Source organism: Chelmon rostratus, chromosome 20, assembly GCF_017976325.1.
Source record: "Chelmon rostratus isolate fCheRos1 chromosome 20, fCheRos1.pri, whole genome shotgun sequence".
Lineage (NCBI taxonomy): Eukaryota > Metazoa > Chordata > Actinopteri > Chaetodontiformes > Chaetodontidae > Chelmon > Chelmon rostratus.
This window is the reverse complement of record NC_055677.1, coordinates 15,150,129-15,166,075: the sequence shown is the minus strand read 5'-3', so window position 1 is coordinate 15,166,075 and position 15,947 is coordinate 15,150,129. Positions and strand designations below refer to the sequence as shown.

The 15,947-nt window shown below is 39.7% G+C and overlaps 3 protein-coding genes across 4 annotated transcripts; all 3 read right to left on the bottom strand.

Annotated features, from left to right (window-relative positions):
* Positions 1–1,729: 1,729 nt before the first annotated feature.
* LOC121624126 (sialoadhesin-like) lies at positions 1,730–5,534 on the bottom strand. Its single transcript, XM_041961742.1, has 8 exons — positions 5,376–5,534; positions 4,970–5,045; positions 4,408–4,788; positions 3,985–4,290; positions 3,637–3,870; positions 3,461–3,524; positions 3,209–3,266; positions 1,730–2,952 (listed from the first exon to the last, which is right to left on the bottom strand). The coding sequence occupies exons 2-8, from the start codon at positions 5,010–5,012 to the stop codon at positions 2,722–2,724; spliced, it is 1,317 nt and encodes a 438-aa protein (XP_041817676.1). The 5' UTR covers positions 5,013–5,045; positions 5,376–5,534; the 3' UTR covers positions 1,730–2,721.
* Positions 5,535–5,672: 138 nt separating this feature from the next.
* LOC121624020 (sialic acid-binding Ig-like lectin 7) lies at positions 5,673–10,840 on the bottom strand. Of its 2 annotated transcripts, XM_041961608.1 has the most exons (8): positions 10,470–10,840; positions 10,143–10,207; positions 9,608–9,991; positions 8,963–9,268; positions 8,603–8,848; positions 7,952–8,045; positions 7,213–7,252; positions 5,673–6,837 (listed from the first exon to the last, which is right to left on the bottom strand). In XM_041961608.1, the coding sequence occupies exons 2-8, from the start codon at positions 10,183–10,185 to the stop codon at positions 6,595–6,597; spliced, it is 1,356 nt and encodes a 451-aa protein (XP_041817542.1). In that variant the 5' UTR covers positions 10,186–10,207; positions 10,470–10,840; the 3' UTR covers positions 5,673–6,594. The 2 variants fall into 2 exon arrangements, with proteins under 2 accessions (XP_041817542.1, XP_041817543.1); XM_041961609.1 differs by lacking the exon at positions 10,470–10,840 and having other exon boundaries at positions 10,143–10,283.
* A 242-nt stretch (positions 10,841–11,082) lies between these two features.
* On the bottom strand, positions 11,083–14,839 carry LOC121624021 (B-cell receptor CD22-like). The gene is made up of 7 exons (XM_041961610.1): positions 14,730–14,839; positions 13,390–13,767; positions 12,354–12,659; positions 11,889–12,158; positions 11,731–11,821; positions 11,553–11,589; positions 11,083–11,317 (listed from the first exon to the last, which is right to left on the bottom strand). Exons 1-7 carry the CDS (start codon positions 14,806–14,808, stop codon positions 11,273–11,275), a joined length of 1,206 nt encoding a protein of 401 aa, XP_041817544.1. The 5' UTR covers positions 14,809–14,839; the 3' UTR covers positions 11,083–11,272.
* Positions 14,840–15,947: the final 1,108 nt, after the last annotated feature.

The following is a 15,947-nucleotide window of genomic DNA, read 5'->3' as shown; positions in this document are numbered from 1 at the left end:
CATGCAACTGTGTGACAACAAGGCGGAGACTGACTCCACTTTACACACATCTCACTGTCCTCTGCCTCTCAGTCTCTCTGTCGGGCTATGGATGGCTTCAATTCATTTCTTCATCAATAAATATGTCATGAATATTGTTGCAAACTATTTAAAATTAAATACACAGGCAAAATTAATTGTACAGATATCAATCATAAACACAAATACACGAACAAATAAATAAAAACGGAAACAAACACAGAATTCGATGAATAAAAATGGCATTATAAATTAATATATCAAATGCTAATCAGAAAATAGATCAATACACACACACATGTACAATATATACATAGTCTACTTTTGATTTTTTATTAAATGCTAATCAGAAAATAGATGAATAAATGTCTAAATTAATTAATTTCCAGAAATCTATATTTCTGTCTGTATTCCATTTGTTTCTGCATTATTGTCTCTGTATGTTAATGAGCTAGGCGGGACTAACTTCATTGTAAAGCCTGTAGCAGCCTGTTACTGTAGCTGAGCTGAATGCTACACAGGCTACTGATATTAGCCGCTACAAGCTAGCTTCCTGACCAGCTGACCTTCAGGGTCACACCAACATCTGGTCTAGACCAGGACTGTACCTGGTACAACCGAAAGATGGAGACATTACTACAGGGCTCAAACTGTGAGCTTCACCACGTCATTACAGTAACAGGAGCTCGAAAGAGGGATTATTCATAACATCACAATAGAAACATATCAGAGGACAGACTTTCTCAGCAACTTTTTCAGAGGAAAGACTCTATAAGATTGGTACAAATCACTCTATTTCTTTTTTGAACACAAATCAAACACTAAACTCTCCATATAAAACATATATCATCACTATCAGAAATTCATTATGTTAAAAAACGTTTTCTTGCAAAGTGCAGTTGAGGTAAGATAAGTGTTATCCTTTTCAAAGGTAAGATAAGAGTTATCCTTTTCAAATGATTGCATGATTACTAAAGCCTTTAATGAATCATCATGGGAGAAACAGATTTGTTATTGTCAATAGGCAAGCAGATTACTGTAGCAGTGATCAAAATAAGCTTTGCCAAAGTATCTCTACGCCAGCTTGATTAACAGATGTGATTAACATAATGACTCAGGCAGAAAACAGATCACAATATAAATAGAAAGGTCAAGTCAAGACCAAAACTGTAAAGTTACTGGAACCAGTCTCAACCATTGGCAGCTGGGCAGCTCAACTGGAGCAGTTGGGGTTAAAGGCGTTGCTAACACCCTCTGATATTTTTATTCACATGACTCACTGCAAGTCTGTATAATCTTTACATCTGCATGACCACAATGGTAACGATGATGACATTTAAACACATGAGGGCATTAACATCCTGTGTTGCTCACATGTAACTGCCACTTGACTTGTTTGTGTCTGCAAATGCAGGTGATGATTGTCCTTGACCTGACCGCACTCACTGTTGCTCTGCATCACTGCACTGATGAAAAATCAGTGGTGAAGATGTTTGCTGCCCTTCCGGTGCCATTATTTGCATATTACTACTTTGTCATTAAATAAATGGCACAATGAGTGATTGCATGCACACATACTGCCTGCAAACATGTGTACTAACACAAACATGAGAATAAGTGATAAACTGCTTTCCTCAGACTTCCTAGTTGGAAGTATTCAAAACCTTTTAAAATGCATGTTATATATAGAGGAATGCCAGCAGACAAAGACCAGAATCACTCTGTTTTATGCTTCAGAAGGAACATGGAAAGATGGCATAAATAAAAAGACAGATCATACAAAGAAGGATACAAATACAGAAACTGGCATGAACGATACAGTATAGTCTTATCATTTTGTTGTAACTTTGAAGTAAAAGTGAGGGTCTTTTGACGGCCTTCTACAGAACAAATAAAGTGTCGGGCTCCACAGAATAAACTGATCTACTGATTGCACAAAGTATCTTTAATAAATGGAACATTTAGAGTCGTAATGATGAGCAATGAGATGAGACTTACTTGGCTTGATTGGTTTAAATTGAGGATAGCTTGCTTGTACCACAGTGTGATTATTTGCAAGATGCACAATCACTGGAAGTGTGTCTGGGATTTAATTCAGAACAAATTAAAAAAAGAGAGAGACACCCACCCTATATTTATTACATGCAAAAATAATTTACCCTGGATACATTTATTGAATACTGCTCATGTTGAAATGTGATTATTGGCACTTTTAGAAGGTGGTTCAAAAGGTCATTTATTGCAGCACAATGAATACATATGTCTAAATCCAGGAGCAATGGCTTCAGTTGTTGAAGAAAAAATGGTATACACAATATATAAGTTGTTACTAGGAGGTTCATTCTGGCATGCACTGCATTGCTAATGTGTGTGTAAATGCTTCTGGCGTAAATTAGACTTGTTCCCTATTTAGAGCTTTGCAGCTTTTATTAGCACGTATCAGATATTCAAATATCACATAGCAACAGCTCCTGTGTGCGAGGGCCAGCACACACATGTGAACATGCTGATGAGTGACATGAAGAAGCTGCAGGAGGTTGTTGTGAGTTTCCCCTCACTGAGCTGCAGACCATGAAAATGACACACTCCTGTGCATGCTCCAGCATCTGTTTCTATGTTGACTAGCATAAAAAAAGCATATAGATAAAAATAAGGGTAGATTTAATATGAATCTGTGTCTTGACACAAACAAAGCAAGTCTCATTATTTCTTCACTTCAGCATAGAGATCCTCTGGGCCGTCAGCAGTCTCTCTTAAGCTGTTTGCTGTCTTGGACACTTTGACCTGTGCATACAGCGTGTCCTGCTGCTGTCCATTGTCCTGCACTGAGGAAGAGGATGCTTCAGGTCTCCGCTTGGAGAAGTCGATCTCTCCGTAATGGATGTGTTCCTCCTCGTCGTGTCTTTCTCTTACTGGCTCTTCACCTGTTTGAGTCTGCAAAAACATGAAGAGCTGTGAGTGGCTGTATGTGGACTGTCACCTGGATTAGGAGTCGTGATCCAGCTCTTACTGGACACAGCAATCAAATATTTTACATTCTTTTCAAGAAAGAGCTCAAAAATGATTCATGTACGCTTTGGTGGGTTGTGGCGTCTTCAAGCTTCACGTACAGTGGGTTGCCAACAGGATATTTTGTCATGTCTCTTTCAGTGCACACTGTGTGTGAACAGACGAAAACGCATTTTCCCACCTGACTCTCTTGTTGACTTGAATCTGTCGACTTTGACCGCCTAAAACGTCGGAGAATGCTGCAAAATAAACAATCAGTGGGACATTTGGATTAGTGCGTGAAGTGAATGCAGAAAATTTGCTGTTTGAGACGTGGCTGCAGAGATGTAAAGATCACTCAATCACCTGCGCCTTCGTCTTGAATGCAGCTGTAGCTAAAACTTAAGTTCCCAGTAACTGAGTCATATTAGCTGCTTGAATTTGTGATACTTACAAAACGCAGACCACCAGGCAGATGAGCAGGACGATTCCAATGATTCCTCCAACAACACTGGTGACTGCTCCGAGAAACAGACCAAATATATAAAGTGTAACAGCACTGATGTATCCATTGAAGAAGTGTTATTTATCAAAGATCAAAAAGGGGATTCAGTCCTGTTCAGTATTTACCGTTACTGTTCAGATTAACCTCCGATGACTTTTGTTGACCAAGATCATTTTTGGCCACACAGTGATAAATTCCTCCATCGGTCCCTTTCAAGCTGTAAAACTGTCCAGCAGCTACATTAATGGTGTCCCTGAACCAGGTGAAGCTGCTGACGGGAGGCTTGGCTCTGCTGTTGCAGGTCAGGTTCACCCAGCTACCTGATACACTGACAGACACTGCGGTGTTTTTAGGAGCATCTGAGGAAAATGGGACAGAGATGTGAGATATGAGAGTAACACCAGAGCCTGAATAAGAAGTGTTATTTCTCTCCTGTGCTGACGGGATCCAGGAACAAACTCCGGTTGTCTTACATGAAACACTGAGAGTCTTTCTCTCCTCCTTTGTCTTGACATCTTTGCCTTCATTCACAGGATATGCAGCAGAACAGGTGATGTTGAATCCATCATGTTGGTCTGACAGAGTGATGCTCTTCTTGATTTTAGTTGTAAAGGTTCCATCTTTGTTTTGCTCTTTTTCATTGAGAGAGTCTTGTTGCAGATTCCAGGTGAGTTCAGGAGGGGAGTGAGGACAGGGAGTGAAAGCCGAGCAGGTAATAGTGACCAACTGCTGTTCCTTCAGATCACCTGAGATCTCAATTCTGGGGCTGGCAGGAGAATCTGTGGTTAAAAACATGCTCACAGTCAGCGTTCTTTGCCAAACTTCTGCCTAATTCCCTTGTAAAATAAAAAAATAAATAATTACAGCAATATGGACCAATAAAAAAACTCTCTTACCTTTAACTGTTATTTGAAGAGGATTACAAACAGCTGTTGCCCGGAATTCACGGTTCTGCATCCTGAAGTAATATTTGTCTGTGTAACTTAGCAGTAAGCTGGAAAACAGAGTGGTGCAGCTTTTCTCACTCAGGTTTCCAGTAATATTAATTCGATGAGTGTTAACTGTCCCACTGCTATTGAAAATCACATTGTCTGGATGCTTGCCAGTGTCTGGGTCAGTTTTAATCCACACGCCAAAGTTTTTCATAGTGTTAAACTCTTGGTTTGGTCTAGCGCTAAAGTTACATGGGATTTGCAAACAGGATCCACTCAGTCCTTCTATCTCCTGCGGTGCAGTAATGAAGAGGTGTGATACTTCAGGACAAGCAGCCAAAACACCTGCAAAACCAGACTCATAATTAACATAATGTGGAGCAAACCTCTACGAATGGAAAGAGAAAAATATACTTCAGCAGTAGGATGCATGTCAGCATGTTTTTTTTTTTTTGTAAAAGTAACTCTGCACTGCTCTTTCTGCTCCAAAGTAAAGTAAAGTAAAACCGACCGAACAGCAGCTCACCTGAAACAAAGAGGACACTCAGGATGATGCTGGCTGTCACCATATTCACACACAGCACTGCAAACACATTCGTCACCTGCAAACACATTACACATTATAAAGAATGCAGGTGCTCGTAACAAAATCTTGTAATGCTCACATTCACACCAGAAACCAGGCTCGACTGTGTTATTTAAGTGGTGATCAATGAACATTTTCAGACATGCAGTTTGAAACACTAGATTTCAAGGAAATTTGAAATAATACGGCAGTAGTAAATATATGGTATATGGTTTCAGTTGACGCAGTCATTCCTTAAGTCTTAGTTCTGATAAGCAAAACCCATCAAATAAAATATTAAATCAGGTTTGTTTGTTTGTTTGTGAAAATAATATAATTGTCTTGGCTAAAAATAATGCTTTCTTACCAGACGTGTCCACGTCAGACAGAGAGCCTTTGGTTTTACTGTGGAAATACTTCAGTGTATGAATTTCAGCTCAAGTGCAATGCACCAAATATCCAACTTCCTTTTTTTAGCTGTTGCAATTTAGAACCACTTCCTGTGTTTCAAGACATCAGAGTAGGTCCAGCTGATTATCTGTCTATTTATCTTGTCTTTCTGCTGAATGTCATCTGACCCGCGCGACTTACAATAAACATCGGAGAGTTCGCAATATTTATTTTGAACCTGAGAAAACATGAACTGGCAAACAATAAAGGAACATACTGCAGGAAAAGAAATCTGTCCCACTTCCTCTTCAAGCAGAAAGAAGCATCTTATGGAGAACATTTTAAATTGAAATAGAATTCACCGCATTCCATTTAAAAAGCTTTCACTGCACCAGTAAACACATTTTGACAAACCCTAAAACACTCATTAAAATGATACATCCCACGTTGCCTGGAGGCCTCCATCCAGTATATATGTCGATATGTGCTGGATTGCGCATGACCTTTAGAAATAAAACCTGGTTAAACACAACCAGTTTCTCACTTACTGACTACATCTGTGAGAGAGGAAGAAGTGGGAGGAATCATATATTCAACCAAATGAGATCATGCAAATATTTCACAGTTTTATTGGTCATCATCTTATTCATATGATAATAAAATGCCACAGCTTGTTTGTACAGTAGTCTTTGCTGCTATTATTCCGTCTTAGCTTGATATAAAAGCGTTTGTCAGAAGTCAAGTAACTATTCCGCTTGCTTTTTTAAAACTTCTTGTGACGAAATGGTATGATTTTGGTAACGTGTAGACATAATGTGTGAAATGCTGGGTTAAAAACTGCTTAAGCTGCATCATCAGTTGAAAAACAAATACACGTATGATGAAGAAATGTTAATGTTTTGAGGAAATGAGCTACGTGTGCTAAACCAGAATGATATTGAACCTTATTGGCCAAGTGTGTGAACACATACAAGCAATTTGAGTACGGTTTTGAGTTGTTCTTACTGTACTCACACACAGTTCCAGGAACAGTGTACTGGAGGAAAAGGGATTCTGAGATCTGTAAACCCCACGTGCACTGACAAAAAATACACAAAAGGCCACATTTTAAATAGAATGCAATGAACTGCAGGCAGTGAAGAGCATTTCTTTGCATAATGCAGCAACTTGTTTAAAATAACGACACATCCATACGTTTATTTTTTCTTCACTTGAGCATAGATGGACTCCGGCCCGTCAGCAGTCTGTGCTGAGCTGTTTGCTGGCTTGGACGCTTTGACCTGCGCATACAGCATGTCCTGCTGCTGTCCACTGTCCTGCACTGAGGAAGAGGACACTTCAGGTCTCCTCCTGGAGAAGTCGATCTCTCCATAGTGGATGTCTTCTTTTTCTGTTGCTCTGGCTCGCTCTTGAACTGCAGGCTCTTCACCTGTCGGGCCCTGTGAAAAATGTATGCAGGGGAAATGTTTTAGCCTTCGTCTACTTTCGTTAGGTCACCTCATTTTCTGTCTCGCTCAGCTCCCACTGCTATACCAAAGTGATAACCATCACAATAACGTGCTTTTACTGGACACGACAATGGAAAATATTGTTGCTGTGCCAAAAAGAAGTTGAAAAACAACCGTATGTATTTGCAGATACCACAGTAAATTGTTAATGTTGGCTATTAACAGGATGTTTCATCACACTTCCTGTGTTTCTCCATATTTATCCACTATGACAAACCTGTTCAGTCTAGATCCTATGAGTGCAGTCAGTATGAATTGTTACCAACATATTTACAACACACAGTTTCCATTTCAGTGTGTACCTACCTGTGCCTGTTGTGAAGTTGGATGTTTTGACTTTAACCTCCTGGAAAACATGAGAAGGCAGTCAGCCGAATTGTTTGTGCGATAAGACAACAATTAATGATCCAATAAGAGTAAATACATAAAAGCAAGTCATTTCACAGCTTAGAGAAAGCGCAGCCTTTATCGCCACTATCTTTCACCCATTGTTTGAGACAATGACAGTGTTCCTGCTTGGATAACATAACACACATGTGCAGCATTGTGTGTTACGTTATCCAACATTTCAAATCAGAAAGGTCCAGAGTGATGACTGTAAACTTGTCAGGCTGTGACTCCTACTACTTATAGACAGGTCAAATAGATCAGACAGATATCCACTGAGTTAAAGTAGTGCATACGTGATGTGACAAATGAATAAATGTGGTTTCTCACACTGTCAACATTAGGTGGCCATCCAATCATTCATATAACAGCACCAATTTAGCAGCTAAAGTGATGTCACATTGAGAGACTCAGGAAGGAAGAATCATGTCATCTAAGTAAAAATGAATATCTGTGTTGTGTATGTGTTGTGGCTGCATGTTGACACAAAAGTAATGGCCCAAGTATAGCACCCTGAGAAACGCCATGAAATGCACACCTGGGTTGTAAAAGAGCTAATAGTAATAAACAATCAGTAAAAATCAAATGAAAATATGGACACAAATACAACCGTTTTCGGTGCGCAAGTCTGAGCATAAAACTGATTTTAGATGCTCACCAAACAGCAACAACAACAAATATGAGGACACTGTTGCCGATAACCCCTCCAACAGCTGCCCCCCAGTGTGAAGAGCTACCAGGCTGTTCTGCTCCTGCAGACACAAAATCATCACAAGTGACAAAGTCAGTTAGAATCACTGTGATCAGCAGCTGTCGTGTAAAGCTCAGCTTGGCTATATTACGCTCTTTTATCAATATATCGTACCAGATGCAATAATGCTGTGGGTCACATACGTTTGCAGACATGCATGGAATTTTCCTGTGTGTCATAATATCAGGGTGTGAAAACAGTGTCTGCAGACTGTGATTGAAATTCATTATGGGAAATCTTTTCTCACTTTTCCTCCTTTTTTCCTCAGTTGCTCTCGGTTTACTCCTTTCCTCTCACTTCCTGTTGTTATTTTCATTCATACCAGCCTTTTCATTTCTGCTTTCCTGTACTGTCATGACTCTCATTCACACATCTGTTTATATGCATCAAGAGCACATTTCTCTGTAGATACTGTTTTGAACTTCCGATTGATCTCTTCTTATTGAATTTAAACACACTATTTCCAATTCTACACTTATTTACATGATGCATTAAATACTAAATCCAACATTAATGGCTCCTATTTCACTACTGGAAGCAGTACAGATCCTTGTTTACCTTCAGCAGTCAGATCAACCTCCAATGACTTTTGTTGACCAAGACCATTTTTGGCCACACAGTAATAAACTCCTCCATCTGTCACATTCAAGCTGTAAAACTGTCCTTCAGATACGTTCATGGCTCCATCTTCGCTGTTCCTGAACCAGGTGAAGCTGCTGACGGGAGGCTTGGCTCTGCTGGAGCAGGTCAGGTTCACCCAGCTACCTGATACACTGACGGACACTGAGGTGTTTTTAGGAGCATCTGAGGAGAATGGGACAGAGATGTAAGATATGAGAGTAACACCAGAGCCTGAATAAGAAGTGTTATTTCTCTCCCGTGCTGACGGGATCCAGGAACAAACTCTGATTGTCTTACATGAAACACTGAGAGTCTCTCTCTCCTCCGCTGTCTTCACATCTTTGCCTTCATTCACAGGATACGCAGCAGAACAGGTGATGTTGAATCCATCATGTTGGTCTGACAGAGTGATGCTCTTCATGATTTTAGTTGTAAAGGTTCCATCTTTGTTTTGCTCTTTTTCATTGAGAGAGTCTTGTTGCAGAGTCCAGGTGAGTTTAGGAGGGGAGTGAGGACAGGGAGTGAAAGCCGAGCAGGTAATAGTGACCAACTGCTGCTCCTTCAGATCACCTGAGATCTCAATTCTGGGGCTCGCAGGAGAATCTGTGGTTTCACACCAAACACACGTTTTACACTAAAAAATATGGTACAGCTGGTGCAGTGTGTTTTTTGTATTATTATTATTATTATTGTTAAACTGTAATGAAACTTTAGTCAGCTTCATCAGTGTGGAAAAATGTCAATTTTGTATTTGTGGCGTAACAGAGGGTCACCACATGACACTTTTTCAAGCTTGTTCACAAGAACGTGCATGATTGAAATAGCAATGCAAAAGTAGAACATATTGTATGATATGTAATACAATATTTTGTCTGATTTCTGCAACATTTGGCCACAACTGAGTCTGTCGATCATCCTACAGCAGATGTTGAACTCTCTTACCTCGAACTGTTAACTGAAGAGGATCACAAGAAGCTGTTGCCATGAAGGGTTTGTTCTCAACTCTAAAGAAGTATTTGTCTGTGTAACCTGTGAGTAAACTGGAAAAAGACGTGGTGCAGTTTTTCTCAATCAGGTTTCCTGTAATTCTCATTGGATAATTGTTCACTGTTTTACTGCTGTTGAAGATCACATTGCTTGAATCTCTGCTAAATCTGGAGTCACTTTTAATCCAAACTCCGAAGGTTTCTCTTTTGCCGTCAAACTCTTGCTCTGATTCAGCGCTAAAGGTACATGGGATCTGCAAACAGGATCCACTCAGTGCTTCCATCGTCTGTGGTGCAGTAATAAATAGGGCAGAGGACTTTTGACAATCAGCCAAAACACCTGTGGAATAAATAAAACATTTCACTGCACAGTCAGGACAGGAACAGCTGGAGAGAGTCACTCCGTCTGCACTGCTCCTTCTGCTTTGATTCTGAATGAAGATAAATGAATTCAAGTCGCGGCTCCAAATAACTCAACAGAAAGAGCTCACCTGACACAAAGAGGAAAGTCAGGAACATGCTGGCTGTCACCATATTCACACACGGAAACGTCTCCCTGGATTGGCAAACACAAATGACAGTTTCTTTTCAGCCGCATTAATCATGGCACACAGCATTCGTGTTGTTTTCAAGCAACTTCCCTATTTCAAATGCACACCAGTAACCTGCCCTAGACCAAGTTCACAGTTTTTTATCAGCTGAGATTACCAACGTCTGCAGAGTAGACCAACAGTACTGTCAGTGCAGTACATGAAGAATAATAATTTAAGTTTTAGTTTAAGAGGCTAAGAAATAAAAGCAGTAAATTTTTTTCTTACCAAAGGAGCCCACAGCTGAGGAATAAAACAAATTAAGTGTTATTATGTTTAGAGTGAAATGACACCTAAGCTTGCAGTTGTTTTATGGAGAAATGCAGTAAACTTGTTTGGTTGAAGAAGCTGCTACATGTCACCTGACGCCCATGACTAAACACTGCAGAGATGCAGGCAGCTTCGTCCTGACTGCTCACATCCTGTGACCAAGGAAGTCAGAGATTGTGACATCCTAAAAGCTTTGGGTTTCAAATGACTAATTCACCCTCAAGGATTTCTTTTTTTAACATAACATCACTTTATTTAATCACTGACGGTGACATATTTGATCAAGTGAAGGTTTTAGCTTATGTATTTCAAGCATCAACAGTGTTTTTGCTGGCTTCTGTGAACATTTCATGATATCAGCCGTCATCTACACAGTCACTGTGAAGCATGTGCATACGTGCTGACCCAAATGATAGTATAAGGGATAAGTGATTTCCTGCCAAACACTTTCTGCTGCTTGAAAAGCTTCATTTTTGTGACAACTAATAACACAGTCTAAATATCTTTTTGGAACAAAAAAAAGAGTCTGACTCACTTTAACAAAGAAACACAGAACAGTAAAAAAAGATCAGAAAAATATTATTCTAATTCTCTTTATTAATATTCTGGGGTCATGTTTAAAAAAAGGAGTACCATTTGGTATTTAGTGGCCTGGACTTTATTGAAGTAGGAACAAAGACTGAGAAATGATTAAAGAAGAGACGAAACAGTCGGTCATTCCAGTGAGAGTGAACGTGACATCTTCATCCTCTCTTTGTACTTCACAATGACATCTCAGTGTTGACATAGTCTGCTTCTGCTGCTTTCTGTGGAGTTGAAACAAGAGAGAGTCGGGGTAGTACTTTGTGTTGCAGTTGTGTCAGTGTCACACGGCCCCACAACACCCACATTGGAGACCAGCTGGCGTAGCAATCAACGTCCAAGATCAGAAATCTACAATAAACCTTTGCTAATTGATTTTTGAGCGCTATTTTAAGCTGGATTTTTTTTTCTTCCTCTTGAGACTTGCAGACAGACAAGTCTACTCATCTAGTAGCTTACCTTCACTGGTTTGGTGGAGTGTCTTGATCTAAACCAACTGGAGGAAGAACAAAATGCAGTAAGTTTTTTTTGCTGATGCTCATGCTGTAAAAAATCTGTCTCATGCAGCCAAACCTCATTTAAAATTAGACTAATTTGTCCGTAGCGGCAAATTGTCCCATGGTCAAGTTCGTCTCACCACTCAAAGATGACCAGCGAACTGACGAGCATGATGATTCCCAGGACCCTCACTATGACTTGGATGCCAGCCAGGTCAAACGGTTGATCGCCTGTAACACAAAGCATGGTCACCTTCCAAAATGCGACAGCACCACAAATTGTTATTCCTGCACCTACCTTCAAATACCAACTGGTGTCCTGTTGATAGCTGAATGTCCAGATCATTTCTGCATCCGCAATAGAACAATCTGCCTCGATCGCTGGGGGTCACTTTAAAGCCATAAACCTGCGTATCAACTCTGATCAGCTCCAGTCTGCCATCGCTGATCATGAACCAGACGAAGTGGACAACAGGAGGGTTTCCTCTGCAGGAGCAGGTCAGGTTCACCACGCTGCCGACCGACAATTGCTCAGAGGGAGCGACCACTGACGTGTTCCTGGGAGCGTCTGGAAGATTGGCAAGTGGAGCGATTGTGGAGTGATGAGAAAAGATTTGTAAAGTGAGAGAAAGATGAATATTTTATAGTAAAATAAAACCCTTTGAGGTAAATCAATAACCAAGGAAATCATTATTTGTAGACCACAACACTCTCTGGAAAAAGGTGGGTCATTTTCAAAAATGTCTCTCCGCAGCTGTCTTACATGAAACACTGAGAGTCTTCCTCTCCTCCGCTGTCTTCACATCTTTGCCTTCATTCACAGGATATGCAGCAGAACAGGTGATGTTGAATCCATCATGTTGGTCTGACAGAGAGACGCTTTCCTTGATTTTAGTTGTAAAGGTCCCATCTGTGTTTTGTTCTATTTCATTGAGAGAGTCTTGTTGCAGATTCCAGGTGAGTTTAGGAGGGGAGTGAGGACAGGGAGTGAAAGCCGAGCAGGTTATAGTGACAGACTGCTGCTCCTTTAAATCACCTGAGATCTCAATTCTGGGGCTCGCAGGAGAATCTGTGGTTTCACATCAAACACACAGTTAGTGTAAAGAATATACAGTATCCAGACATAGTCAGTAAACAGTAGGCCAGTGGTTTTTTGAACCTTAAGTTGCTTCAATGTTCCCAAATATGGTTATTTTACAGCAGCCACAGTATTTGTGTTTCATTCAAACCCTATGCTTTGCTCTAAATCTTAAATGTGACATCACATTCTGATGCAAATGTGGCCGAGCCCAGCCCTCCTCAAACCAGGAGGAAAACAGTCACAAACCAAAATACAGAAACCTCCCATGTCAAACACAACAACAGGCTCCTAACGTTGTGTTTAAGTGGGACTCTCAGAGGTCTTTGAGCAAACATCAGTGAATACAATAATGTCAGATGTTCGTATCAAAACTGAAGCAAACTGAGACAAAATCGTGACATTTTAATGCTCGCTGACAATAAATGTCCAAGAGTTATAATAACGAATGCCGGAGACTTCTAAGTGTGGCTGTTGCAGTGCAGTGGACAGCAGAGGATAAGATTTAGCAGGATCCAGCCCGTTAGAACATCAACAGCGATCACAGGCTGGTTTCTCCGCTGACTCAGTTTACAACCAGACATTTTCAGAGTTAAGGTTTGGGTCAGTGGATTGTTGTTTCAGGCCAATAATTAGCAAATGTTAGCATTCTAATAGGATAAACTAAGACTCTCAGCCTTGTTATTCTAATTAAAGATCGACTGAAAAAAAACTCTCTTACCTTTAACTACTATTTGAACAGGATCACAAAATCCTGTTGCTTGGTACGGCTGGCTCTCAATTCTGAAGAAATATGTGTTGGTGTGATCGATGATTAAATTGGAAAACAGAGTGGTGCAGTTTTTCTGACTGAGGCTCCCAGTTAGATTTACTGGGTATGTGTTGACTGCCTGACTACTGTTGAAAATCACATTTCCTTTATAAAATCTGGGGTCACTGTTAAACCACACCCCGTAGGTTGGTCTCGTGCTGTTGAATTGCTCTTCTGATTTGGCTCTAAAGGTACATGGGATCTGCACGCAAGATCCACTCAGGGCTTCCATCTCCTGCGGTGCAGCAATGAAGAGGTCTGAATCCTCTGGACAAGCAGCCAAAACCCCTGCGAAATCAGATTCATGTTTCACATAATGTCGAAAAACAATCTGTATGACGAGAAAGCTAAAATTTACTTCAGCAGCAATATATAATTATAGTAGCACTCTCCCATAAATCCCCCACAAGCCCGACCCCAGTGGTGATCAAACCCATCTATACCCACCAAATGATCTCCACTCAGGACAAAAAGTAGAATACTTTACTGTATTGGTCATTTAATTTAAGTATATTTAAAAGTATAGAAAAATCATTACACGTACACTTTTATTTTCTTGCTTTGTCTTAAGTACGTTTGATATACTTTTAAAAAGTGTACTTCTAACTAGATTAAAAATAATACTGATTCTGCAAAACTTAAAGTATTTCCAAAAAGTGTACCTTACTGTAATTGCATTATAAATGCACTATAATTATAAATACATGTATTAGCATACTTTTAAAACCTGTAGTAAAAAACAAATATTTTAATAGAAATAAAGTGTACTTATGAAAAGTAATTTTTTTTCAAGTCCTTTGTTATATACTATAATATATTTGAAGTGGACTTCTAATTTCACTTTATTTTAAGTATTTTTCTAAAACATTGATGATATAATGCAAGTGCACTACAAGTGTGTTGTGATTGGTCATGAATCCTGATTTTCACTGGCTTGTTTGTAAGTTTGTAGAAAGGACTACTTGAGCATCACCTCCATAGTTGAAGTGGAAGTGGACTACTTAGAATAGCACAGCAGAATTAAAATAGCACAAAGTGTCCTTAGTACATTCTTCAAAAAGCATAATTTACGTGGGCAGATGACCAAGTCAGTGTCGCCACAGTGACACAAGCACTCAGGGAGAAAGCACACATCATAATCATCACATGAATTCAGAGGAATAACGGCATGCTTTGCTTCTAAATGAAGTTCAAACTGGAGATGATTCAAGTGATGTCCGTAAAGAAAAGTGAGTGAACAAACTGCTCACCCGAAGCAAAGAAGACACTCAGCAACACGGCGGCTGTCACCATGTTCACAGACAGGACTGCACTGACACTCACCTGCATTTACAAACACAACAGTGATGTTACCTTTCAGTATGTTATGGTGATGTTAGTGATCAGGATTTTACTAAATATCAAGTAACTTTCGTATTTAAAATGCACACACAGATCCCATGCAACCTGACTTCACTGAGGTTTTGGAAGTGATTAACAAATGCAGAGCTAAATTTTGCCATCATGTTAAAGACCTGAAAAATGAAACACATTTGTAGATCACAAGACAAATAGTGTAACTCTGTGTCTTAAAAGAATATGAAGTAAAAGCAGTAGGAAAGTTGGAAAATTCTTTGCCTTACCCAACAAGCCGGGAGCAAAAAGGGGAAATGAGGTCTTTTGATTGTAACTAGAAAGTGATGTAAGAAAGGAGATTCAGCTAATGCCAGGAAATTCACGCAACACACCAACTACCCCATTTAGCCATTGACTCACCCCTGTCATCTTCATATGAAGTGCATTAGATTAAATACAGTGATGGTGACACAGAAAGAGACACAAAATAAAAATGCTAACTCCGTGTTTCGCATACGCGTTGTTTCCACAATGGTGATGTGCTCTCTTCTCTTCTCTTTAAATGCTGTATTTCGCTGTGTGCAATGACATCTAATCTGATATAAATCAAACACAGAAGTTATTTTACAGAGTTGCTGAAAAATACATATATATATATATTTGACAGGGTCCAGACCTTAACCCCATTGAGAATCTTTGGGATGTGCTGGAGAAGGCTTTGCACAGCGGTCAGACTCTACCATCATCAATGCAAGATCTTGGTGAAAAATTAATGCAACACTGGATGGAAACAAATCTTGCGACACTGCAGGAGCTTATCGAATCAATGCCACAGCGAATACGTGCCGTAATTAAAGCTAAAGGTGGTCCAATGAAATATTAGAGTGTATGACCTTTTTATTTGGTGGTGACTTTTTTTTTGGCCAGGCAGTGTATGATATATTTGTATATATTATAATATAAAAATGCTTTTCTCCTTCAGATTCTCTTCTTGCTCATTATTTTGACACTTGGAATTTCAGCCATACTTTTGTCTTTTTAATGTTCACATATTGTCCAAATTTAACTCTTGTGGTAAAGAAAATGAATACATCTTTTGAACAATCCACGCCAACAGAGCTTGGGTAAAAATA

Coding starts and splice junctions, on each gene's coding strand:
- LOC121624126 (XM_041961742.1), bottom strand. CDS start 5,012: ATGGTGACAGCCAGCATCATCCTGAGTGTCCTCTTTGTTTCAG. Junction 3,525..3,636: donor GGTTAATCTGAACAGTAACG/GTAAATACTGAA, acceptor TTCTCGGAGCAG/TCACCAGTGTTGTTGGAGGA. Junction 3,267..3,460: donor TGCCTGGTGGTCTGCGTTTT/GTAAGTATCACA, acceptor TTTATTTTGCAG/CATTCTCCGACGTTTTAGGC.
- LOC121624020 (XM_041961608.1), bottom strand. CDS start 10,185: ATGGTGACAGCCAGCATGTTCCTGACTTTCCTCTTTGTGTCAG. Junction 9,269..9,607: donor TCTTCAGTTAACAGTTCGAG/GTAAGAGAGTTC, acceptor GTGAAACCACAG/ATTCTCCTGCGAGCCCCAGA. Junction 8,046..8,602: donor GGTTGATCTGACTGCTGAAG/GTAAACAAGGAT, acceptor TTGTGTCTGCAG/GAGCAGAACAGCCTGGTAGC.
- LOC121624021 (XM_041961610.1), bottom strand. CDS start 14,808: ATGCAGGTGAGTGTCAGTGCAGTCCTGTCTGTGAACATGGTGACAGCC. Junction 13,768..14,729: donor GAGTGTCTTCTTTGCTTCGG/GTGAGCAGTTTG, acceptor CTGATTTCGCAG/GGGTTTTGGCTGCTTGTCCA. Junction 11,318..11,552: donor ACTCCACCAAACCAGTGAAG/GTAAGCTACTAG, acceptor TCAACTCCACAG/AAAGCAGCAGAAGCAGACTA.